The following is a 27,351-nucleotide window of genomic DNA, read 5'->3' as shown; positions in this document are numbered from 1 at the left end:
TCATAGTAGTATCGGCTAGATACACTATTGTACTTGGTATCATTACAGTGGATGTCAGGTGTAGATCCACCCATGGTATTTGTTTACATTCAGGCGCTCTAGCTTTTGTTAGCGGTGACGCCAATGAACTGTTTTATCCTCCGTCTGTGTGTAGTGAAGCATGTTTAGCTATTCCTCGTCCTGCAGGGAAACTCACTTTATTTGTCACCATGGGGGCGAGGACTAGTGATTTAGAAGTAGCTAAAACACTGCCGACTGCGGATGGATGTTCGCTGCTAGTTAGCTAGCCATGTCTTAAAGCACCTCTTCCTGAAGACGTTACAGTGTTATAGCTTCACCTTTATCTTTAGTTTTTGGGTCAAAGTGCATCCATTCTCCCATTTCTGTCTACACACCTTGTCTGCTTGTAAGTACTCTGTGATTGTGCGCTGCCGAACATGCTCCTCTGCTCGTAAACCCAGCATTGGAATGACGTGACGGCGCGCCGTCATGCCCGTTAAAAAAATAAAAAAATACATTGTGAACCGGTACTTTTCAATCAGAGTATAGTACCGTTTTTGAATCATTAGTACCGCAATACTATACTAGTACCGGTATACCGTACAACCCTAGTATGTTGTACCTGCTATATGTCTTATCTGTGTAGTTTTAACCGCTATAGTATTGATTTTAGTGTTTACTAATGATTGCATTTGTCTTATAGCACAGACCAAGAGTGGCAATCATAAATCTTGAAGCATTTAATACAATGTCAGTAAAGCTTTCTATTCTATTCAAATCTAATCCTAGATAATAGCAAGCTATTATGTAATAATGGAAAGTTGTAAATTGTTCTTTGAGTGCAATAAAAACAGCACAGTGGGTTTAATGCCCTTTAATTTTTATTTTAATCTTCTAAAATGGTTGTTTGAAAGCAAAAAGAATGTGTCATAAGATTTTCTGTTAAAATTAAGCCAATAATGAATTTTTTTTGTGGTCCACTTCATTTTGAAAAGTATCGATAAACATTTAGGTCCCGGTACCAAAATAATGGTATCGGTCCAACCTTTTTCAGGGGATTCAGTAGCAACAGAAAGAACTCGTCAGCCAGCTTCGCTGTCTGTGAGCAAGACACTTTGTTACTAAATGTCGCTCCGCTGTGTTAGCTTTTACTAGAGCTTGGTTATTATGAAGGTTACAACATGTAAATGGGGTGCTGTTGGCTGTTTCTGGATGTTTTGTTAGAGCGCTTTGCAGGTGAAATATGTAAAGCCCAATTACTGCATTGTTAACCGCCTCTCAAGTGTAGTTTTTATTTTTTAGAATGCACAGAAAAATTAAATATGTGTTTTCTTTTCTCACATAAGTATTGTGAATGATGGGCAAAATTGCTAACAAAAAAAATGTGCAGTGTTCTTTTATGAACCATGTGAGTTCCTTTTTTTCTCAGTCAGTGCTCGTTATTTGTACTGCAATGTAACAGAATATTGTCAGATACAATATGCTCCTGCATACATATGCTAACAACAACAACGCCATTGTAAAATATATCTGACTTTAAAGTCCTATATTTATCTTGTGAGTACTCTATACTTTAATATATTTTTTTGTGTGTGGGGTCTAAACTAGGAAAGCTACCTTTTCTCCTCCAAAAAATGTGCAAATTAGGTTCAAGAAAGGAAAAGTGCATGTATCCAAAAATAAACAACTATGTTCTTAGGTATTTTGACGTACCTGCTTCATAGGTGGTGGCGTGCGCTGTCATACTCCAGGTACTGGACTTGCGACCTTTGGTTACCATGACAGCAAATTCATACATGGTGTTGGGTTTGAGGCCAGTTACTGTGTGGCTGAGCGCGGTGGTGTCTGCAGACTGGGAAGAAAGAGGCATCATTGGTTATTAACTGTAAGGCTGTGCTTACAATACATATGAATGATATTTATCAAGACATCAAACAACATATGCTTGTGTCTTTGGAAAAAAAAATATGTTGGCCAACCGCACTGCTGAAGAAGGGGGGCAAGCTGAAAGGAATGATAAGACATAGAGAGACAAGAAAGAACGCAACCTAAAGGGGAACTGCACTTTTTTTTTTTAACAGTTGCCTATCGTTCACAATCATTATGAGAAACAAGAAGACAAATGTTTAGGTTTTTTTTGCATTCTAACATGTATAAAACTGCTCAATCTTGGTGGCTAGGAAAGCAGCTGATGGGAGCAATCAAATCTACCTTGAAATCACTTTAAAAATGAATTAAAAAAAACGTCAACAATATTTCAGTAAGTTAAGTTGAGTTGAGTTTGGGTTTATTTGGAACATGCATGCATACAACATGACACATCACAATTTCCAGTGTTTCTATTCAACATGTTCGAAAAGGAGTAGGAAGTAGCAGAGCTTATTTAATCCTACCCCTTTTCTTTTACATAGCAGTTGCTAAAACTTTTGTTCACTTCCTGTTTTCAATTTATTCACAATATACTCTATAAGTAAGAACGATAAAAATAAATAAATAATAATTAGTGAAGTAAATTATATTTCATATGTTGAGATAGGCTCCAGCACCCCCCGCAACCCCAAAAAGGACAAGCGGTAGAAAATGGATAGATGGATGTTGAGATAAGTAAGATTATATAAAAAATGAATGGATGGATGAAATACATTCAAAATGGTTATCATGGTTTTTCTCCTTTGTACTTTGAAAACACTTTAAGTTTGAAGAGTTTCTTGAAGTGGATTAAAATAGTACATTGTTTGGTTTCTTTGCTTAATCCATTCCATAATATAATCCCACATACTGAAGGTTTTAAATGTTGTACATGCGTACAAATGTTTTAAATTATTTTTTTCTGTAAGATTATATTATTATTATATTTCTCCTCTTTTGTTGAGAAGAATTCCATAAACTGTATAATAATCAGGCTGTAGCAACATTGTTATTGTAAGAGGGAACAATGAGGAACTCTCTTTCGAGTGCAGCTACACATCAGCATGCTTCGGTATTAGCTGTAAAAGCCCCGCCTCACCTGCCATCATGGAAAGAAAAAAAATGTAAAAAGAAAAAAAAAATATTAAATTGTTATATGTATCCAGTGATTATACTATAAAGTTATTTTCCATTTAACTTCACCAGTTTTAGATTATTTTTATTCAAAATCGCTGAATTTTCACATTTGCCGTTCAAATACTGAGAAGAGACGGTGCGGTGAACAGCAGCCAGTTGAGGCACGTCACTCAGTGCCTCAACATGCATTCCGGACTCGGCTAACTGCTGGCCTGCTGTGCAGTGAGACCGTATTGCTATATGAATTATATTATACATTTCCATAGTTTAGTTAGCTGAGGTATATAGTGTACAGTGTATTTTGTCAACAACTGTATGTGTGTAACATATTTCTTGTGCTGAGCGATCATAAAACGTCTGCAAAACACGCACTGGCTGAGGCTCCAGTAATCCCGCCTCCTGCACCCCCGCCGTAGAATTGTTATATCAACTAAAGCCCACACTTAAACTTTCCACGTGCAAGATTTAATCTATTTAAAAAAGTTATTTCATAAGAAGCCTAAAAGTGCAAAAACAATAATATTCGTGTTGGAGGAGTTGTGAATGACTGCAGGGCCACAACATTAGGTACACCTGCAGACTGCAGGTGTACCTAATTCACAACTCCTCCAACACGAACATTATTGTTTTTGCACTTTTTAGCTTCTTATTAAATAACTTTTGTAACCTATTTTTATGGGCTTTCCTCTTTGTGATGTTAAGTTCCTGTTATGCGCTGTTATACAGTATATGCCTTGAGCTCTTATTTTGAAGGCGCTAAGAGCGGAAGTGATGACACGGAGTGGAGCGGAAGTTTTTGAAAGAAGGTAAATAAAGTGGTCCTCGTGTAAACTGGAGCCTCCGTGTTTGTTATTTTGTAGTTTCATACAGTATAGGCGACATTTATAAACCCTCGGTTACACTTTTTTAAATAGATTCAATCTTGCACGTGGAAAGTTTAAGTGAGGGCTTTAGTTGCGGCGCATGGACTTAATTTATAAGTAAAGGTAAGACCATAATAACATTTTTTTTTATTAAATGTGCTTTTTTGTGTGCTACAGTTTGTATGTGTAAAGTTAAAGTTAAGTTAAAGTACCAATGATTGTCACACACACACTAGGTGTAATGAAATGTGTCGTCTGTATTTGACCCATCCCCTTGTTCACCCCCTGGGAGGTGAGGGGAGCAGTGGGCAGCAGCAGCGCCGCGCCCGGGAATCATTTTTGGTGATTTAACCCCCAATTCCAACCCTTGATGCTGAGTGCCAAGCAGGGAAGAATGCTGGTATGAGCTTTTAAACATAACTCGTTAACTGCTGCCAATCAAATGGTGAATAAGATACTCTTTTGGGTTCATATGTTTGTAAATCTGACTGTGATGAAGTCAGTGCCTCACCAGCCATCAACCTCACCGCACGTCACTGAATTCTAGATAGGCTAGTGTTTTACATACTTACATTGTTCTATGTTTGATTAATTTAATTTGATTAAACTATAATGAATCCACGCTACAAAATAATAAAAGTATGTTTGAGTCCTGCTGGTATCGTATGGATCATTATCGATATCATGGTCACATCCAAGACATTGTTGCTGCTAAACTCGCTAAAACAATATCCTATGTTACAACTTGGTTGCAGGAGTGCTATCTGCAGCTAATTATTTCTAAAACTGTAGGCATGTATGTCACTAAAACAAAAAAAGTATCATCTGACCCCGACGTACATATTAATGGAGAAATAATACAAATTGTCAACCAATATAAATATTTTGGGTTAATAATAGATTCAGAGCTTTCCTTTAAAGCCCATATTGCCAAATTGTGTAAAAAAAATCAAGTTTAATCTTGCAAATTTTCGTGGAATTCGAAATGAAATGTCATCTGAAGCTGCAAAATTATATTTGCATTTGATGATTTTCAGCCACTTCAATTATTGCCTTACCAGCTGGTCTTAGGCTGGTCAGAGTTAAAAAAAAAACCCATTGGAAATCTTGTACAAACAAGCAATTAAAGTTCTGGATCCAAAACCTAGGCACTATCATCACTGTGCCATTCTAAAAAAAATACAGTATTTTAAACTAGGACAGTCTTCACACATTTGCAACAAGGGACTGGACAGTTTGCTTTTTGCAAATGTTTGTTTTTAAACATCTTAACACAAAATGAACAAACACTCCTTTACAGATATACCACATTAAAGAAAATACGCATCAACTTGTTATTATTGTGTAACTTTGACAGCCCTATTAGCTACAGTGCATATATTCTATTGTTTTCTTTTTGTATTTTGAATGGTGATGTTAGAACAGAAGATGTGATGTTTGAACAAAAGAAGTGAACAAACATAAATCATTCTTCCTACTTCTTTTCGGACACGTTGAATTGTTTAAACGTGGTTTAACTTAACTTAAATAAACCATGACTATAAACTGTCTAATGGTCTTTATTATTTGTTGTGATGATCCAGTAGTTGAGGTATGAAATATGTTGCATTTTGTTTCGTTACTGTACCTAAATTGAACCAAACTGTGACCTTACAACCGAGGTACCGACGGAGCATAAACAATGATGATATCGTACCATTAGTGTTGATACTTGATTACTTATTTTACTGCTTTTTAATGTTTTACATAAATATTCCCAAAAGTAACCCAAGCACGCGCAAGTGATGTTGTTATTAATGTTGCTGTGTTGTCTTCTGTTGTTATTCTCCCTTCGCCTTCTCTCTTTTCCTCTATGCAGGTTCTCTGAGCTTCATTCTGTCTCCCGTCTATCCATTGTTTATATATATATATATATATATATATATATATATATATATATATATATATATATATATATATATATATATATATAAATAATAAACACAGAGGCTATTTCATCCCTACAAGCCTGTTTCGCAGGTTTCTCTGCTCTTCAGGGGATTGTATATTCCGCTCTACCCCGGTATTGAGCACTGTATAATGGATAAACCACAGAAACCTTGACTATATACACCAGTATATGCATGTAAGATCACAGCAGACAACTTATGACTTTTTCTTTTGTTGCCTGTCTTTTACAAAAAACACAAACAAAACATGTACTGGTGGCAGTACCAAAAATGCAACCAATTGTAATATTTTTCATCAACAATTAGGAAACACATTGTATATGTTTGAATGCTGAAAACAATAACACGTCTACACAATTTAACTATTCTTATTCCACCACTTTTTGTCCGCTAAATACTCCCACATTTCTCAACCAATTTGAATCACTTCGCACCCTCTGGACCTATTATAATAGAGCGTTGCCAAAAAGCTCTACATTTGTCTTCCAGAAGCTTTGTAGCTTGTTAATATGGACTTTTTATTTACTGCATTGACCATTGTGGGGTTTCTTTTCTTTCACGGCAGGATGCCAACAATTGTATCCACATCTGTTCATATTTCAGCCTGTTAACTCCAAATTAATTCCAAGTTGTGCACTTAAATGTGGTTATAATCATTCAAGTTGTACGTTATGTAACCATTGCACCTTAAGAAAAGAACAATGCAAATACATAATTAAGGGCTAACGTACATGGTATTCATAAACATGTTTTTTTCTGTGCAAAAGTTGCTTGGAAAATTATACGATAAATGATGAATATACGAAATACAAACCCCAAAACCAGTTGGCATGTTGTGTAAATCGTAAATAAAAACAGAATACAATGATTTGCTAATCGTTTTCAACCTCTATTCAATTGAATAGACCGCAAAGACAAGATATTTAATGTTCGAACTGGAAAACTTGTTTTATTTTTTGCAAATATTAGCTCATTTGGAATTTGATGCCTGCAACATGTTTCAAAAAAGCTGGCACAAGTGGCAAAAACGACTGAGAAAGTTGAGGAATGCTCACCAACCCCTTAATTGGAACATCAACAGGTGAACAGGCTAATTGGGAACAGGTGGGTGCCATGATTGGGTATAAAAGCAGCATCCATGAAATGCTCAGTCATTCACAAACCAGTATGAGGCGAGGGTCACGACTTTATGAACAAATGTGTGAGCAAATTGTCGAACAGTTTAAGAACAACATTTCTCAACAAGCTATGGCAAGGAATTTAGGGATTTCACCATCTAAGGTCTGTAATATCATCAAAAGGTTCAGAGAATCTGGACAAATCACTGCACGTAACATTGAATGCCCATGACCCCTCAGGCGGTACTGCATCAAAAACCGACAACAGTGTGTAAACGATATCCCCACATGGGCTCAGGAACACTTAAGAAAACCACTGTCGGTAATGGTAGTTTGTCGCTACATTTGTAAGTGAAAGTTGAAACTTTACTATGCAAAGTGAAAGCCATTTATCAACCAACACCAGAAACCCACTGGGCCCGAGGTCATCTAAGATTGACTGATGCAAAGTGTAAAAGTGATTTGTGGTCTGACGAGTCCACATTTCAAATTGTTTTTGGAAACTGTGGACGTCTTGTCCTCCGGAACAAAGAGGAAAAAAAAACATCCGGATTGTTATTGCCGCAAAGTTCAAAAGCCAGCATCTGTGATGGTATGGGGGTGCATTAGTGCCCAAGACATGGGTAACTTACACATCTGTGAAGGCACCATTAATGCTGAAAGGTACATACAGGTTTTGGAGCAACATATGTTGCCATCCAAGCAATGTTGTCATGGACGCCCCTCCTTATTTCAGCAGGACAATGCCAAGTCACGACAGCGTGGCTTCATAGTAAAAGAGTGCGGGTACTAGACTGGCCTGCCTGTAGTCCAGACCTGTCTTCCATTGAAAATGTGTGGCGCATTATGAAGCCTAAAATACCACAACGGAGACCCAGGACTGTTGAACAACTTAAGCTGTACATCAAGCAAGAATGAGAAAGAATTCCACCTGCAAAGCTTCAAAAATTGGTCTCCTCAGTTCCCAAACGTTTACTGAGTGTTGTTAAAAGGAAAAGCCATGTAACACAGTGGTAAAAATGCCCCTGTGCCAACTCTTTAGCAATGTATTGCTGCCATTAAATTTTAAATTAAAGATCATTTGCAAAAAAAAAAAAAAATGTTTCTCAGTTCGAACATTAAATATCTTGTCTTTGCAGTCTATTCAAATTAATATAAGTTGAAAAGGATTTGCAAATCATTGTATTCTGTTTTTATTTACAAATAACACAACGTGCCAACTTCACCGGTTTTGGGTTTTGTACCAAGTTTATACCCCATAGTCTTTGGCTACTCTGTTAGCAGTTGTGGTTAGGCCTGGGCCGATATTTGATAAGTCAATTTACCGACGATAAATGAAAATGAAGTAAAATAGGTTTTCCAGCGTCGATAAATCGCTGTGTGCATGCTTCAAGAGCATTCACGCTTTTCATCAGTTTCAGCAGCTGCACCCGTTTGTGCTATAGCGGTATGAAAAGAAGGGGTGAATCTTCTTGTCCTTGATTAGGTGTCTTTGACTGTTTGTGCGGCGAAGCGATGCCGCTGATCCGTTAGCATCACATAGTTTAATCCAGCTCTTACGTTCATATCGAAGTTTGTCTTTGTGTTTTTTTAATGTGCGTGTTCGGCGAACAAGACAGTTTGCAAGAGCAATCACTCTTTTGCATCGGTTTCTGCGGCTACAGGCATTTGAACCGCAAATAAACGGTAGTAATTATAACCGCTGTAAAACTCCCGATGTTTAGTATTACTGTATTACATTAAAATGGTCAAAAAAGCGTCATTCATAACTGCACTTTGATACGCATGAACACACTGTTTCTAGCTTGCTAGCTATCTTAAATGCTAACATTAACATTTTCCACATTACGAAACGTCATTCTCCAACCTAAATTTGTAGAAACACATTGCTGTGTAAACAACTGAGCTACAGTATTCAAATTGAACATGTGATGTATTGTTTTTGCACAAAGCTATCGATAAATACGACAGTTTCGAGTTGAAACATAAGGACATCCCTTCAACAGGAAGTTAACTGGCGTGACGTCACACAAGCCGGAAGTGAAACAACTGATCACCCTTTACAATTTAAAATGGAAGAAGATACACATATGTAAACACACAAATAAAACAAGTATGACTCTTATCAAGCTAATATTGGTTGTTTCCTCTGCCAAAAAAGTATATTGTGTGTCTATTTATTTTTAGTTGTTCAACAAAATACAACTTGGTTCAAAGATTTTAGTGTGTGTATAAGTACTTTTTGAGCACATTCAACAATACCACGATAATAATGATAACCGTGAACATTTTGGTCACAATAACTTTATTTAGCCGTTTTGTTTAATGTGTTGGTTGTTAATATTTGAGGGTTCCCCACACCCTACTTAACAAAGACGGAACCAGTTTCATTGCTTTTGGTTGTGATTTTTATTCAAGTGCAACATTTTGCTTAGAAGGTATATTTTATTTTTATTATGTGTTTGTGTTATTCAACTTGGTATTTAAAAGTTTACATTTCAATTACCACCCATCCAACCATTTTCTACTGCTTGTCCATCTCCCAGCTACACGTGAGCGGAAGGCGGGGCACACCCCGGACAAGTCGCCACCTCACTGCAGGGCCAACACAGATCGACAGACAACATTCACGCTCACATTCACACACGAGGGACAATTTAGTGTTGCCAATCAACCTACCCCCGGGTGCATGTCTTTGGAGGTGGGAGAAAGCCGGAGTACCCGGAGGGAACCCACGCAGTCATGGGGAGAACATGCAAACTCCACACAGAGAGACCCCGCGCCCGGGGATCGAACCGAGGATCTTGTTATTGTGAGGCACACGCATTAACCCCTGTTCCACCATGCTGCCTCATTTCAGTTACAATGTTGAAATATACGATAAATACAAGTTAATTGCATTTGAAAGGGTATACTTTCATTATTTTTATTTATTGTCATTACTTGAGTGGTTAATATGGTCTCGAAAAAAATAATGGCAATAATATTGTTTACCGGCAATAATTTGGAGGTCAATATATCGTCTAGCAAAATGTGTTATCGTCCCAGGCCTTGTTGTGGTTTGCTAGGAATGGGGTACAAATTTGGTCCTCTTACAGGTACCGACTGAAGTGCCTCGGTACTACCAGGTACCAATTTACGTAAAATTAAACGGTGTCATATTACGATACCTTTGTTGCATGTGACGTCAAGTCCGGTTGAAATTAACACCAGATCAAGCACTTGGCCAGGAAATGTGCGCTCAAAAGTACAATAAGTCTCCACTTTTCAAAATGCGCAAGATTGATGCTAATTTATGTTGGATTCTGCAATAGACATGCTACTGATTAGCATTAGCAATTTTACACGGTGATTTCAACACCTCCACATTTGGCCATCAAAACTACAACTAAGATGCACATTCCAATCAAAGAGTTGGTGTGTAATAAATAAAATACTCAGGGCCTGATCTACCAAGTTCCAATATATAATGTGCAAACTATAAAATTACTCTTTATGGGCATGTTGCGTGTGTTCTACTAAGACTCTGTGTACAATTGATAACTGATGCAGAATGCCCTATTTCACTGAGGTTTTTACATGTACTATGCGGCTTTGACCTGATAACTGGACAATACAGCTCTACTGATAAATGTTAAATAAAAAAACAGATTTAAAAAAAATTTTTTTTAACAAATGTAGCACAACATGCACCGAAAATTGTACCTGTATCGATTCCCAGATACCGGGAATTAGCAATGTATCGATTCAAATCTGAAAGGTACATGCTAGTAAACATGACTGTGTAAAAAACTATACGTTTGTGCAATGTAGGCACAAACTTAAGTATGACAACTGCATTCCATCCAGTCATTGCTCACCAGTTTTAAGGTGGGTATGCAGTGAAGGAAGCTGGAACTTAAACCTCTGCAGAAAAGATGAATAACACGGACTCATGCAAAAAAGTGATTAAATAGTAAAGAGGAGAACGTCTTATTCATCACATGAAGTCTACTGTGGTCGGTTTTGTTCATCATAGCTCAGATCAGAAAACATGGTTACTTTGTAAATGATGTGGCACTTTAAACGTCTGCGTTTACCTTGTACTTGCCGCTGGTGGAATAGCTGGTCTTCCACTTGACGGAGTAATAGCGGACCTCGGATGACTTCTGGTTCTTAGTCATGGAGTTGTCTGCCCACGAGACCCGGACTGAGTCCGAGGAGAGAGCCACGGCTTGTACCCCCACCGGGGGTATCATGGGTGTGCTGGTGTCTGGCATGGGAGTGGGGTATTTATCAAAGAGGTGAAAAAGGTCATCCTCCGATGGGTCTATGGGGTCTGACGTGGGTGGATAACATGACCAGGACATTGATGACATTACACAGCGTGAAGATTGAGGGATTTGTGCATGCAGTAAGGCAAACGTATAGCCATATGTTTTGTTATGAATGATATTATAGGAAATGAGTGGGAATACGTGCATGTTGCAGGTCGGAAAATAGTTGACAGAAAGGAAACAGGGTGTGGATGAACGAGGGAGGGTCAGGGGAGAGAAAACATGTGGAGAGAAAAAGACAAAGAACAAGAAGAAAGTTGGAGACAAACGTCACTATCAGAAAGATACTGAAGCCACAGACAAACAGTGTAGAACTACAAGTACAAGAAAATATATTTACTCAACAGAATAAATGCCAACATTTGGTGTTTGCAATCCGAAAATCTCCCTCTGGTCATAGTCGATGTGTTAGCTACGTTGACAATGACTTCTGTTTTGTTTAATATGCCGTTTTACTGTCGTGTTACAAGCACCGTTGAGAAACAATTAAGGTATTTAATTAAAAATGTACAAAATCTTTCTGTGTAAATAACTTATTTCACAACATATCTGCGGCCTATAGTAAAAATTTAGTAGGTGCAGCTTTAACTTTTTCATTTGTCCATTTAACATTTGTTACATTCTTGAATGTTCTAATTTCCCTTTGCCACGTACCCTCTGACCATGTACTCTCTTTTCTGCACTTTTAAATAGAGCTGTGTGTGTGTGTGTGTGTGTGTGTGTGTGTGTGTGTGTGTGTGTGTGTGTGTGTGTGTGTGTGTGTGTGTGTGTGTGTGTGTGTGTGAGGTGAGGACAAGCCAGTCTACTAATGAGGATCTCATCATTATAAAAACTCCCTGCCAGTGACATTCTCAAACATTACATGGATGGTTGTGTTAGGAAAGGCATCAGCCAAATAAAACATGCTAGTTTTCTTGAAACAACTACACTGGTACCCTCCCTCAGTTTTTGTTAGTGTCACGTTATAAAGGGTCAGGCAAAAAAATAAATGATACAAAAACTGAAGCATTTTTCCCAAAATAAATAATGTAAATCCAATGAATCTGTTCCAGAAATCCAAAAAGGTAAACACAAAACACATTTTATAGAGATTAATTACAGTTGTACATGTAGAAAACCATGTGGAATGCTGTACATTGTAGCTAAGTGTTCTCATCACCAGATTGGGAATTGGTGGATAGGCTGGATGTGACTTTCCGGGTGAAAGTTGTTGAAGAAAGTCTGATAATAAACTCACCGGTTTAGAACTACTGCTCTCTCGCCTCATTATCTCGACTCCCACATTGGTGACCCTAACGTTTATTGGGGATGTTTAACCATGCTGGTCCCATTATGTCTGACAGCTTGGCTCCATTACAACAGCCAGTAGCGGCTCCTGCCGTGTTTGCTGCTACAGTGAAACTGGCAGCACAATGCTTAGCCCTGGTTCCAGCATGTCAAAGCCCAGTTTCGGCTTCAAGGGATTATGAGAGATGAGACACGGTACTACCATGTTATCTATGCTCTGGACGCTCGGACTACGCAGCAAGTTATGGGCGTGCTGACGGATCCTCCGGCTGCAGACAAACACGGTGCATTAAAAACTTTACTGCTGAGGCTGTACCAGCAATCCGACGCCGAGCAAGCTGACCGCCTCCTGTCTCTCAACAGCCTGGGAACAGCAAATCTACCAAGTTGATGGAGAATTTGCTCGCATTGCTCCGTTCCGGGGATGCAATGTTCCTTTCCGTGCAGCTGTTCTTCTGTCAGCTGGCGCCTCCGGCACGCAAGGTCGCCATAAAGGACTACTGAGGTTTGGCTGAGGAGGAAGACAGGATTTTTCTGGCCGCTCCCCAGTACAGCATTCAAGCTCTGCTGCTCACACTGCCCTGGAATGCACCGCAGGAGCTCAATGCTGTCGCCGTGGCTGCAGTGTCGGACCGTCACCACAGGGAGGCTGAGTTTTGCTTTTACCACCGCCAGTTTGGGACAAAGGCTAAGCGCTGCGTGCCGCCTGCCGTGCAAGCTCTCTCTGACCTCGACGTGAAGGCATCTGTGAGGGTGGTTAGTACCAAATTTGTCTGTCCAGGCATGCGGAATGATGTCAGGGGGTGAGCAGCAATGGCTGTAGGACTTGAGGTACAGCTACATTGCAAAACTGCTCATTACACTCAAGCAAACGGGCTGTGTAAAAGGTTTCATTGCTCGCTGAAGGCAGCCCGAAGGACCAGTCTTATAGACAGTGGCTGGGTTGACAGTTATCGTAGGTTATGTTGGGTCTACGCTCTGCTCCAAAGGAGTACCTCCAGGCGTCTGCTACTAAGCTGGTATACGGTCAGCCTTTGAGGGTGCCAGGTGACTTCCTGTGCACGGCTTTGGTTTAAGGGACATTAGTGGCCCATCACCCCACTGCTCAGGGGGTCACCAAGGCAGAGGTGCCTGTCCCCATGTATTACTGTTTTCCCCGTTTTTGTATGTCCAATGACCTCCTGGTGCCAAGGTTTGTGTTGGTCATCGCTCCCCACACCAGCCTCCTTTCAACGGCCCCTTTCGAATGGTGAAGGCAGAGCTCAAGAACTTTGTTATAGGCAGTCAGCATGAGTGGTTTACTGTCGATCACATAAAGCCTGGACATCAGGACCTGGACAGCATGACGTTGCCTGCACTCCCGCCTCCTGCAGCTGTTCAGGACCCTGCTACCTCTTTTGACATACGGTCCGGATTGCCTGCTGTTACCGGCCCAGGCACACCGCTGTCGAGCTCGGCCCCCAAGGGCAAAATTGTCTGTGCCCATGGAGACTGTGCAGGTTAGCCGCTATCCCCACATCTGCGGTCTCCTCGAAGGTTTCTCATTGTATCCCATTGGGTTGAGTTTTTTCTTGCCCTGATGTGGGATCTGTGCCGAGGATGTCTTGTGCAGCCCTTTGAGACACTTGTGATTAAAGGCTATATAAATAAACTTTGATTGATAATTGATTGATTGATACCACGGGTGGCGGAGTTCTAGTATCTTGGGATCTTGTTTACAAGTGTAGCAAGGTTGCATAGTGAGATCAACAAGCAACTGGGATGAGTTTCCTCCTTAGGACAGGGTGAGTATCTTGGTCATCAGGTAGGACCTTTTAGTAGCCAGTTGAGGTTGTTTGGTGTCTACTCCGTCCATAACACCTCGCGAGGTGTTATGGACATGCGTAAGCAGGAGGAGCCTACAGGGATTATGTCTCACAGCTGGTCCTGGTGAAACTAAGAGAAGGCTGAAGGCTGGGAAGTCTGGGATTCCCTACTGAGACTGCTGAGAAGAAAATTAATGGGTGGATGTTTTGAATCGAATGGGCGATGTGAACGTTGTTTTGAAGGTTGGTGCAGAGTAAAATGACTGAATTTGTTTCGGCATTCACACAATAGATGTATATTAGAGTCGTTGAAATATTACTTTTCCAAAAACAGTTTATATGATGGCATATTTCTATTCCGATTGTTTCTTATTTTGAAGTCCAAAATAATCAGAGGTTGACAAGTGTCTGTGCTGTAAAAGACATTGGAGTTGTCACGGTACGGCAACCTCCCTGCTGTTAATACTGGTGTTAGCATGAGGGGTGTCCGGATACAACTTTTTTCATTTCTGATACAATACCGATATTGGAGCCTTAAGTATAGGCCAATAATGATCCGATATGAAATCAGCACAAATTATATGAACTTGTATTATTTTGTAGTGGGGAATGTTTGAAAAGTTTTGCTCAAGTGAAATTTCACAAACAGAGAACAATAGTAAGTATTTAAAACACTAACTTGTTTATTATTAATGGCCTGGACTTATACTGTCTTTAGGTTCAAGTGCAGTGATAATATGTTTTGGGCAACATTTAGTGTAGAAGTCAGACATGTGTTTATAAGGTCACGTGGTGTGTTTGTGGGTGTGTATTCGCAAAACGGAAGTATGTGTCACTATAAAGCGGGCAATGTTACCTGCATTCGGCCTGGCGAGAGGAGAAAGTTGATCAGGATAACCAGATTTTTTGTTGACCACGGTTACACGCTATATTGCACGCTGTTACACACTATATTGCAAGATTTATAGAAGACTTTGGACGCTTTATTGAAAGCTTCAGACACTTTCACTACATGCTGTTTACAGACAAACAAAGCAAGTTTTTTTTGTACTTTGAGTACAAAAAAAAAAATATAGCTCGGTTGGTAGAGTGGCCGTGCCAGCAACTTGAGGGTTCCAGGTTCGATCCCCGCTTCCGCCATCCTAGTCACTGCCGTTGTGTCCTTGGGTAAGACACTTTACCCACCTGCTCCCAGTGCCACTCACACTGGATTAAAAATGTAACTTAGATATTGGGTTTCACAATGTAAAACGCTTTGAGTCACTTGAGAAAAGCGCTATTTAAATATAATTCATGACTGTGTGTGTGCTTTACTGGTGAAACAAGAAGTGCGTCATACAAGTAGTAAATCCAGCTTTTTACTGTCAAGCAACAGGCTGATTTGTAGTCGCTACACCTAGTGTCCAAAAAAAGTAATTAAGTAACCTCTTGACGCAGTAAATTGAAGGATCTTGGAAACATTTGTTACTGGATACGTTGATAACTTCCGATTTTTTACTAATACATGACCGATATCCGAAATCAATATTGGATCGGGACACCCCTAGTTAGCATCAGTATCAGGTAACTAAGTGGTGGACATTAACTCAGTCTGTAAGTGTGATTATAAATGGTCTACCTGTCAGAGATCGAGTGACAGCACTCTCATACAGTGGAACCCCTTCTCCAGCGTTGTTGAAGGCCTTCAGGGAGATCACATAATGCGAGCTCGGCTCTGTCAGACAGAAAAACAAGGAAAAAAGCTCTTTGGTGAGATTCAGCTCATCCTACACTTCATATTTTAAACCTATTTCAGATATTATTATTTTACTCAGGGTTGGCCGACCCGATTGTTTACTTTTTCATTTATGTTAAATTATTTTTATAATACAGGATACCTCAGGATATCAAGAGTTTTTCAAGAGACAGTTGGCAAACCTACATGTAAACTGCATGTACAAAACCTCAAACCAGTGAAGTTGGCACGTTGTGTAATTCGTAAATAAAAACCGAATACAATGATTTGCAAATAATTTTCAACTTATATTTAATTGAATAGACTGCAAAGACAACATAATTTATGTTTTTTTTTTTTTTTGCAAATGATCGTTAACTTAGAATTTAATGGCACCAACACATTGCAAAAAAAATGGCACACTTGATGTACAGTTGTTCAACAGTCCTGGGTCTTCTTTGTAGTATTTTAGGCTTCATATTGTGCCAAACATTTTCAATGGGAGACAAGTCTGGACAACAGGCAGGCCAGTCTAGTACCCGTACTCTTTTACAATGAAGCCACGCTGTTGTAACACATGGCTTGGCATTGTCTTGCTGAAATAAGCAGGGTCGTCCATGATGACGTTGCTTGGATGGCAACATATGTTGCTCCAAAACCTGTATGCACCTTTCAGCATTAATGGTGCCTTCACAGATGTGTAAGTTACCCATGCATTGGGCACTAATACACGCCCATACCATCACAGATGCTGGCTTTTAAACTTTGCGCCTACAACAAACCGGATGGTTCTTTTCATCTTTGTTCCGGAGGACACTACGTCCAAAGTTTCCAAAAACAATATGAAATGTGGACTAGTCAGACCACAGAACACTTTTCCACTTTGCATCAGGGCCCAGGGAAGCTGACGGCGTTTCTGGGTGTTGTTGATAGATGGCTTTGGCTTTGCATAGTAGAGTTTTAGCTTGCACTTACAGATGTAGCGACAAACTGTAGTTACTGACAGTGGTTTTCTGAAGTGTTCCTGAGCCCATGTGATGATATCCTCTACACATGATGATGATATTACGGACCGTAGATGGTGAAATCCCTAATTAGCTCATTGAGAAATGTTTTTCTTAAACTGTTCGACAATTTGCTCAAGCATTTGTTCACAAAGTGGTGACCCTCGCCCCATCCTTGTTTGTGAATGACTGAGCATTTCATGGAAGCTGCTTTTGTACCCAATCCTGGCACCTACCTTTTTCCAAATAGCCTTTTCACCTGTGGGATGTTCCAAATAAGTGTTTGATGAGCATTCCTCAACTTTCTCAGTCTTTTTTGCCACTTGTGCCAGCTTTTTTAAAACATGTTGCAGGCATCAAATTCCAAATGAGTTAATATTTGCAAAAAATAAAGTTTTCCAGTACAAACGTTAAGTATCTTGTCGTTGCAGTCTATTCAATTGAATATAGGTTGAAACTGATTTGCAAATCAGTGTATTCTGTTTTTATTTACGATTTACACAATGTGCTAATTTCACTGGTTTTGGGTTTTGTAAAACACTGTGTTCAATATACTAAAGGTTTAAGTGTACTAAAACAGGTGCAGACTTGATGTGAGCAAAGAAAGGTGTACAATCCATTTTGAATCTCTACCTTTATTATTATGCACAATACATGCTAATCATCAAAATACCCACAATACAGGGAGGAGAAGATGCAAATATATTACCGGTATACAACACGTGCAATGTGAAACTCAACACCATTTTGGGAGCTCTATTTTACGTTTTATTCGGCAAGTGTGAAAAGGACGCACAAACTGATGGTTTCACACAGGGATCAGTGCTTGCGCTCAAAGACAGACGATGGACAAAATCTTCATTCTACGTGTGTGTGTCAACATATTTGAATGGTCTTAATACAAATTATAGAACATATCGCCTATTAAGAAACATAATTTTATATTTTAATTGCTGCCAGATGACTAAGGGGCTGATTAAAACAAATTCAATTGATGTGTTCTGGTGTCTTTCAGTGTTTTTTTTTGTTTTTGCGTTTGTTTTTTCCACATAGAATATATATTAGTATCAACTTATATCCTCTGTGAAAAAAAAAACTTCTTGAAATATGCGTTTGTTGCGTCTTGAGCAAAGTAGTGCAGCCTCCCTCCTGTGCACCTTCAAGAGTAAACAAAAGAAAAAGAAAAAGGAAAAAAAAGCGGTTCATTGGACAACTGCTTCTAAAATGCCCATAAAAAGTGGTACATGTCTCTTGCTTGTTTGAAAAAAAAAGCAACAATGCCACAGATAGGAGCATGATAACATGAATGTGCAGAACATGACAGTGTATACTTGGTAAAACTCTGTATTGTACACGCAAAATCCTCATTTAAATAAGGCGGTCTGCGTCACTTTTCAATTGCACACACAGTCTTAGTACAAACCCCGTTTCCATATGAGTTGGGCAATTGTGTTAGATGTAAATATAAACGGAATACAATGATTTGCAAATCCTTTTCAACCCATATTCAATTGAATGCACTACAAAGACAAGATATTTGATGTTCAAACTCATAAACTTTAGTTTTTTTTTGCAAATAATAATTAACTTAGAATTTCATGGCTACAACATGTGCCAAAGTAGTTGGGAAATGGCATATTCACCACTGTGTTACGTGGCCTTTCCTTTTAACAACACTCAGTAAACGTTTGGGAACTGATGAGACACATTTTTTAAGCTTCTCAGCTGGAATTCTTTCCCATTCTTGCTTGATGTACAGCTTAAGTTGTTCAACAGTCCAGGGGTCTCCGTTGTGGTATTTTAGGCTTCATAATGCGCCACACATTTTCAATGGGAGACAGGTCTGGACTACAGGCAGGCCAGTCTAGTACCCGCACTCTTTTACTATGAAGCCACGTTGATGTAACACGTGGCTTGGCATTGTCTTGCTGAAATAAGCAGGAGTGTCCATGGCAACGTTGCTTGGATGTCAACATATGTTGCTCCAAAACCTGTATGTACCTTTCAGCATTAATGGCGCCTTCACAGATGTGTAAGTTACCCATGTCTTGGGCACTAATACACCCCCATACCATCACAGATGCTGGCTTTTCAACTTTGCGCCTATAACAATCCGGATGGTTCTTTTCCTCTTTGGTCCGGAGGACACGATGTCCACAGTTTCCAAAAACAATTTGAAATGTGGACTCGTCAGACCACAGAACACTTTTCCACTTTGCATCAGTCCATCTTAGATGAGCTCAGGCCCAGCGAAGCCGACGGCATTTCTGGGTGTTGTTGATAAATGGTTTTCACCTTGCATAGGAGAGTTTTAACTTGCACTTACAAATGTAGCAACCAACTGTAGTTACTGACAGTGGGTTTCTGAAGTGTTCCTGAGTCCATGTGGTGATATCCTTTGCACACTGATGTCGCTTGGTGATGCAGTACAGCCTGAGGGATCGAAGGTCACGGGCTTAGCTGCTTACGTGGAGTGATTTCTCCAGATTTTCTGAACCCTTTGATGATATTATGGACCATAGATGGTGAAATCCCTAAATTCCTTGCAATAGCTGGTTGAGAAAGTTTTTTCTTAAACTGTTCAACAATTTGCTCACGCATTTGTTGACAAAGTGGTGACCCTCGCCCCATCCTTGTTTGTGAATAACTGAGCCTTTCATGGAATCTACTTTTATACCCAATCATGGCACCCACCTGTTCCCAATTTGCCTGTTCACCTGTGGGATGTTCCAAATAAGTGTTTTATGAGCATTCCTCAACTTTATCAGTATTTATTGCCACCTTTCCCAACTTCTTTGTCACGTGTTGCTGGCATCAAATTCTAAAGTTAATGATTATTTGCAAAAAAAAAAAAAGTTTATCAGTTTGAACATCAAATATGTTGTCTTTGTAGCATATTCAATTGAATATGGGTTGAAAATGATTTGCAAATCATTGCATTCCATTTATATTTACATCTAACACAATTTCCGAACTCATATGGAAACGGGGTTTGTAGATCAAGTGCAACACACCCAACAATAGTACACGCAATGGTATAGAATACACACACTGTGTAGTAAATCAGGCCCTTTGAGTTACATCTTGGATGTATGAATGATTGATGTGACTATCCCAGAATATGGCTTCACCAAAATGGCAGTAAGTCAGAAAAACATGTGAAAAAGCTAGATAATTTCTAGCAAGACCAACGCTCTTTTTTTGACATTCTAATGCTTCAATAGGGTGTCAAATATTACAATTAAACTGTTCTTACTATATTTATTTAATTAACTAATGGAAAACAAGCTAGTAAAATATTACTTCTGGGTTTTAAGCCTTAAAGTGGCCATGGAAAGCCTAATGTGACATATATGTTGTACAGTAAAATGCTAAAAACATTCTCAAAAAATGTCACTGTTTCAATGATTTTACATGAATGGCTCTTATTTCTTGGGTTAAAGTCTTTTTTTCCTCCTACATCAAAGAGAAGGCAGCAGAAAAAAACATGAAAACGTGAACAAATGATTGTCAGGCCTTCCCTCATGCTGGTGCTACTCCACATTCAAAAGTGCTGATGCTGCATGTTCTCTCTGTTCAGCGTCCAACACTTGCATCAGTTAAACAAACACCTTCTATACTCCCCAAGCGCTCCTCTGCCTGCATTAATGATCAGCATGAATTATAAATGCCATGTATATACTGCTTGCAGCCTCCATCCACTGTGTGCATGCAATATGACTCTTTCATTAGCATTCCATTAGAAACCCGAGGAGGGAATTTACATTCACGTAAGAGCATTCGCACAGTTTGTTAACATCTTTATGGCGTGCAAATTGCTTGTTGCCTGCGCTGGGAGAGCTTTTTTCTCTTCACAATTAGATTTCCACCTCAAGCAGCTCTCCTTTAAAGCCTTGTAAATTATTGATTGAAATGAAATAAGTATTTCATCATCGCAATTCATTAACAACACAGCGAATGTGTGTCAATATTGGCACAAGCAGATAGATTAATGGAAGGTGAAAAAAAATCTTGTTGATTAAATATGTGCAGTTGATAAGCAGAAACATTAGAAGGATTAATTAGTTTGGCCCTGGAACATGTGCATTATAGAAGAAAAAAAAACAAGACAACCACTTTAATCGGGGATGACTTGATAAAATAAATCAAATGCAAATTTGATGGGACTCTAAAAATTAAATGTATTTTACACTCCAACCCTCATACACATGTAAAAAAAACACAGTCATTGTAAGATGCTGCTTTTCAGAGAGCAAAGAAAAAAATCAGGCGTTATATCGGTCAACATTCATCATAGTTTTACTCTTGAGAGGGCCGGCAGTCTACCTAGCTACCGAGTTTAGTTGGCTATGTGTTTTGTTTGCTGTTTTTGTGTAGAGCCTTGCCATTATTGTTGTTGTTGGCATCCTTTAAAAGGGGTAGTGAATGTAGCATACAGTCTAGAGATGTCCGATAATATTGGCCTGCCGATATTATTTGGCCGATAAATGCGTTAAAATGTAATATCAGAAATTATCGGTATCGTTTTTTTTTAATTATCGGTATTTATTTTTATTTATTTTTTTATTTAAATCAACATAAAAAACACAAGATACACTTACATTTAGTGCACCAACCCAAAAAAACCTCCCTCCCCCATTTACACTCATTCACACAAAAAGGTTGTTTCTTTCTGTTATTAATATTCTGGTTCCTACATTATATATCAATACAGTCGTGTTGCTGGTTCATTAATAGTACTAACCTTTAACAGTTAATTTTACTAATTTTCAATAATTACTAGTTTCTATGTAACTGTTTTTATATTGTTTTACGTTATTTTTTGTTCAAGAAAATGTTTTCAATTTATTTATCCTATTTTATGATTAATTTTTTTTAAAAGTACCTTATCTTCACCATACCTGGTTGTCCAAATTAGGCATAATAATGTGTTAATTCCACGACTGCATATATCGGTTGATATCGGTATCGGTAATTAAAGAGTTGGACAATATCGGAATATCGGATATCAGCAAAAAGCCATTATCTGACATCCCTAATACAGTTCATGCAATGCCATTAGTGTGTTACGAGAGTGAAGTGTGGTGCAGTAAAGCAGTTTGACCCGCAGTTGTTGGAAGTGTCCTAAATCAAAATAAACAGTCGTGTTAGCACAGAGTCTATTCCGTGTATCCTTGAATGTAACAGTTGCATTCACGAAACCCCAAATTTACGAGCCTCAAACAATGCAACCCAAACTGTTTTTTTTCCCACATTCTGTGTACAGTATTGATGCAATAATTATGAAAAATAATTATGAAAATGTTATTAGATGTTTTGTTTTTGAATGTATTATTTAGTTATTTTTCCATGTATATAAATGAAGTACTTAAATGACGAGTCTGTTCAACTTAAATGTCACCAAATTCCACAAAAAGTAATTGGTTTTTTTTAATCATACATTTGCATGTTTTCTATTTTGTAAGTATCGGTTCGGGCACTGTTTAAATAGGGATGTAAATACAACATTTCATTCAAAATCGATTTTGGATTCAAACTGACTTTTTATATTATTGGTATAAAAGTTATAAAAACATTTTTGAAAGCGGTTACAAGTAACAAAAGCTCCTTTTGGCTGCTAATGTATGACGTATATGACAGAGAGTAAACGCAGTGAAGGTCCAAAAAAATTACCTTTTAAAAATGGATTATTTTGAAAATTAAATTAAATAAAAATGTATTAAAATTAACGATTCTTGAAATTTATGAATCGATTCAGAGTTGGAATATGTAAAATTACATTCCTACAGGTAAATAAATATCTCCCCAAAATTGACACAGTAGTAATTTTAGGCTTGGATACATACCAGGTAAAATCAATTTTCTGGACAACCGTTCTACCATCTGAGTAGCCAGCAGTTGTTTTATTATTTAGAACAGACAGAAAAGGAAACATATTCTTGTCTCACACATGGATTTTGGATGATGAGCAACAGCCTATAAACTGTGTTTTTCCCCCAATAAGATAGGATAGGATAGGATAGACTATATCCATCCCACAATAGGGAAATTATGTGGTTGCAGTGTATATTCAAAACGTTCAACAAAAAAAGTTAAAACACATGAAAACAAAAAGAAAACTTTTAAGAGCACAAAGGACATAAAATACATTAAAATAACACAGAGCTGATGCAACCAGCTGCCACTGCAGCGGCGCCATTCCTACATAAAGCTACTAAAGTAAAACACCATGAAAAACAAAATATGAGCAATAAATAATACCTATTGCACACATATGGATTACGTGAGGTTTTTTTTTAACTTACTTTATTCGTTCTGGACCTATGTCTATCGGTACAAATTCCCCCCAAAGTAGACACAGTAGTGATTTTGGGCTTGTTTTCAAACAAGCTTCAGCACATTTTGGAGTGCCCACTTTTGATTCCAAAATGGGGGCTGGTCTTCATCCCGAATCACAATATTTTTTGTGCAAAATTTGAAGGGGCCAAGCCTGCTTGCTTACACGCTTTTGTTCCGCTTGCATAGTGAAAGTATAAAACATGGCAATGCCTTCCTATTGGTGGAAAGAAAAACTCCACATAAACCAATAAAATCGGAGGTGGTTTAGGTTTTGAAGGAGAGGATAAATGCCACTGCCACCAAATTACAAAAGATGTGGTGAAAAGACATAATGTGTTACTGACCCCAAAGGTTTGTAAATTGTAAAATTCCTAAAACGATTGACAAACGTGGTGACTATGTCTTATGAACCGCACCTGTTTACGATTAATTTCAATGCCACGTACAACTCATTACATAGGACTCCTTCTATTTTTATTTATTTATGTATTTATTTGACAGGGGCAGTACAATTAAACATTGCTACCCACAGGTAACCAATGTCAAAAATACATAGGATGTTTAGCCACAGGCTAATTTGCAACCCTTGTCCCTGTTTAGGCTTTCAAAAAATAAAGTTGAGAAAAGTGTAAAACACATACAAAAGGATTGAGACAAGTAAAAAAATAAAAACACATTGAAAAGAATTGGCCCCATTTGTCCACACTACATCCAGTTCTAGTGTTCACACTCCTGATTTTCCTTAAGCCACTTTTTCAGTTTTGTGGATAAAAGTTTAATTATATTGACTGTGACTTTAACTCCAGTGGCAAAGAGTTCCACAGATGTGAGGCCTTCACTGAGAACGCAGACTGACCCAGAGTCGTCCGGCACTTTTTCACTCTACAGCTCCCACCGACTGCAGCTCGAGTCTGCACACCTTCACTACTGTATATTTGTATTTCTTGACACATCACATCAGGGGCTAATCCATTAAGACACTTAAAAATAGCTTTTAAAAATGAGAAATTTATAAAATTATCAAAACTCATCATGTTTTATTTTTGAGTAATAAGGCAGTGATGATGCTTCATTGGTTTTCGATCAAATGTCTTTAGTGTTTGTTTATGTAAGGACAACAGAGGATTCACTACACATTTCGTGGCCTGTCCCAAGACCATGGCACAATAAGACATATGGGATAAAATCATTGCATGCATGTAAACTTGTGCAGCTTGAACAGATAAACACAGTCTAATAAGCCTGAAACAGTTTATATTTATTTTTATGGCCTAAGTAATTTTTATAATATGGCCATCAAATTTTAGCTTCAGATTCAAAATAACACCCAGATATTTAAATTTCTTTACCTGCTCTATTTTATTTTGATTAATGTTGACATGAATTTCATTTGATGATTGTTTCTTCAAAGAGCAACTCACCCAGGTTTTCGATGGAGTAGTATCTCTGCTTGCTGTCCACGCGGACAGTGTCTGCATATGGACTTCCCACTCCATAGCCGATTATGTAACCCCGAACTAGGATGTTGGGACTGATTGGAGGAGTCCAAGACATGATGATGCTGTTAGGAAGTGGTCTGACATGCAGCGAGCTGGGCTGGTCAGGAACCTGACTCTCTGAAAATAAACACCAACACAATCAAAACAACAATTAGGTGTGTAACGCTTCGCCATAAACATGTTTGGTTCATCCGTGGCACAAAATACACAATGGAAAACGACTGAGATTTTGTGTAAACAGCTTTATTGATTTCATATGAAACATCAAATTATTTAAAGGCCTACTGAAACCCACTACTACCGACCACGCAGTCTGATAGTTTATATATCAATGATGACATCTTAACATTGCAACACATGCCAATACGGCCGGGTTAGTTTACTAAAGTGCAATGTTAAATTTCGCGCGACATATCCTGCTGAAAACGTCTCGGTATGATGACGTCAGCGCGTGACGTCGCGGATTGTAGAGGACATTTTGAGACAGCATGGTTGCCAGCTATTAAGTCGTCTGTTTCATCGCAAAATTCCACAGTATTCTGGACATCTGTGTTGGTGAATCTTTTGCAATTTGTTCAATGAACAATGGAGACAGCAAAGAAGAAAGCTGTAGGAGGGAAGCGGTGTATTGCGGCCGACTTCAGCAACACAAACACGGCCGGTGTTTCATTGTTTACATTCCCGAAAGATGACAGTCAATCTTTATCATTGGCCTGTGGAGAACTGGGACAACAGAGACTCTTACCAGGATGACTTTGAGTTGGATACGCAGACGCGGTCCCGTGAGTACGCTTCCAAACATTTGATCGCTTGCCCGTACGTGCGTGCCGCTATGTGCATGTCACGTACGTAACTTTGGGGACTTTGAGGAAATATATGTGCTGTATGAACTTTGGGGAGGTGAACGGTACTTTGGGCTGTGGGATTGAGTGTGTTGTGCAAGTGTTTGAGTTGTATTGGCGGGTTATATGGACGGGAGGGGGTAGGTGTTTGTTATGCCGTATTAATTTGTGGCATATTAAATATAAGCCTGGTTGTGTTGTGGCTAATAGAGTATATATATGTATTGTGTTTATTTACTGTTTTAGTCATTCCCAGCTGAATATCAGGTCCCAACCACCTCTCACAGCATCTTCCCTATTTGAATCGCTCCCACTGCCCTCTAGTCCTTCACTCTCACTTTCCTCATCCAGAAATCTTTCATCCTCGCTCAAATTAATGGGGAAATCGTCGCTTTATCGGTCAGAATCGCTCTCGCTGCTGGTGGCCATGATTGTAAACAATGTGTGGATGTGAGGAGCTCCACAACCTGTGACGTCAGGCTACTCGTCTGCTACTTCCGGTACAGGCAAGGCTTTTTTATCAGCGACCAAAAGTTGTGAACTTTATCGTCGATGTTCTCTACTAAATCCTTTCAGCAATAATATGGCAATATCGCGAAATGATCAAGTATGGCACATAGAATGGACCTGCTCTCCCCGTTTAAATAAGAAAATCGCATTTCAGTAGGCCTTTAATTACAAGGCTACAAAGTTCAACAGTAAGAGTTTAAACAAAGTCTATCATTGATTAAACAGCAGTATCGATAATTGCAATTTGTAGTCCTGTTCTCCGTCTTTACAAAGCCTCACTGCTGTTGTGCCCTTGGGCAAGACACTTCACCCACCTCACCTCCAACGCAACCCAAAGTGGTGTACGAATGTGTATTAATGTTCGGTGGTGGTCGGAGAAGCTGTTGCCGCAAATTGGCAACCACGTCTACCACAGTGTAGCTGTGGATCTAGATCAGGGGTGTCAAATGTACGGCCCGAGGGCCGGATCAGGCCGGCGAACCGGTTTTACCCGGCCCGCAGGATGAGTTTGCTAAGTATAAAAATAACCCTGAAATTTTGAATGCAATAAACAGCTGTTCTAAATGTGTCCACTGGATGTCGCAATTGCAATTCTTCGTAAATGATGCTACATATGTACAAAATAAACCACATGATGTTAATGCATCAGTCGAGGAAAATTATCAAGCTACAAAAATAACATACTGTAATTTGATTTTGATATATTTTTTTTATCTTGATTGAAAATTAACACCAATGAGTTGACTGATGAACATTATCACATAGTTTATTTAGAAAATATAAATAACGACAAATAAAGATAGAATACTATCAACCGTAACATGTAAGTGTAAAAAACCCCCAACAACATTATGATTTGTACATTTTCAGAAGGTGCTTGTTCTATTTTTCAACAAAGAAAACAATCTGAAGTTGTCTTTATTTTTAAGTTTTCGTGCCATGATTGTACCAGTCCGGCCCACTTGAGAGTAGATTTTTATTCATGTGGCCCCCGATCTAAAATTATTTTGACACCCCTGATCTACATGTAGTTTACTACCATACAGTTGAGAATGTGGCG

The 27,351-nt window shown here is 38.8% G+C and overlaps 1 protein-coding gene across 4 annotated transcripts in view; it reads right to left on the bottom strand.

Moving 5' to 3' along the window:
• Positions 1-27,351, bottom strand: part of dcc (DCC netrin 1 receptor) — a 706,325-nt gene that overhangs the window by 185,605 nt on the left and 493,369 nt on the right. For all 4 annotated transcript variants that reach the window (XM_061980597.1, XM_061980596.1, XM_061980599.1 and 1 more), the window contains 4 exons: positions 24,862-25,056; positions 16,002-16,097; positions 11,055-11,293; positions 1,714-1,852 (listed from right to left, as the gene is read on the bottom strand). In XM_061980597.1, the coding sequence (XP_061836581.1) occupies positions 1,714-1,852; positions 11,055-11,293; positions 16,002-16,097; positions 24,862-25,056 (669 nt within the window). The remainder of the gene's footprint in view (positions 1-1,713; positions 1,853-11,054; positions 11,294-16,001; positions 16,098-24,861; positions 25,057-27,351) is intronic.

Source organism: Nerophis lumbriciformis, linkage group LG20 (assembly GCF_033978685.3).
Source record: "Nerophis lumbriciformis linkage group LG20, RoL_Nlum_v2.1, whole genome shotgun sequence".
Taxonomy (NCBI): Eukaryota; Metazoa; Chordata; class Actinopteri; order Syngnathiformes; family Syngnathidae; genus Nerophis; species Nerophis lumbriciformis.
Note: the sequence above shows the minus strand (reverse complement) of the source record. Positions and strands in the feature narration are given on the sequence as shown.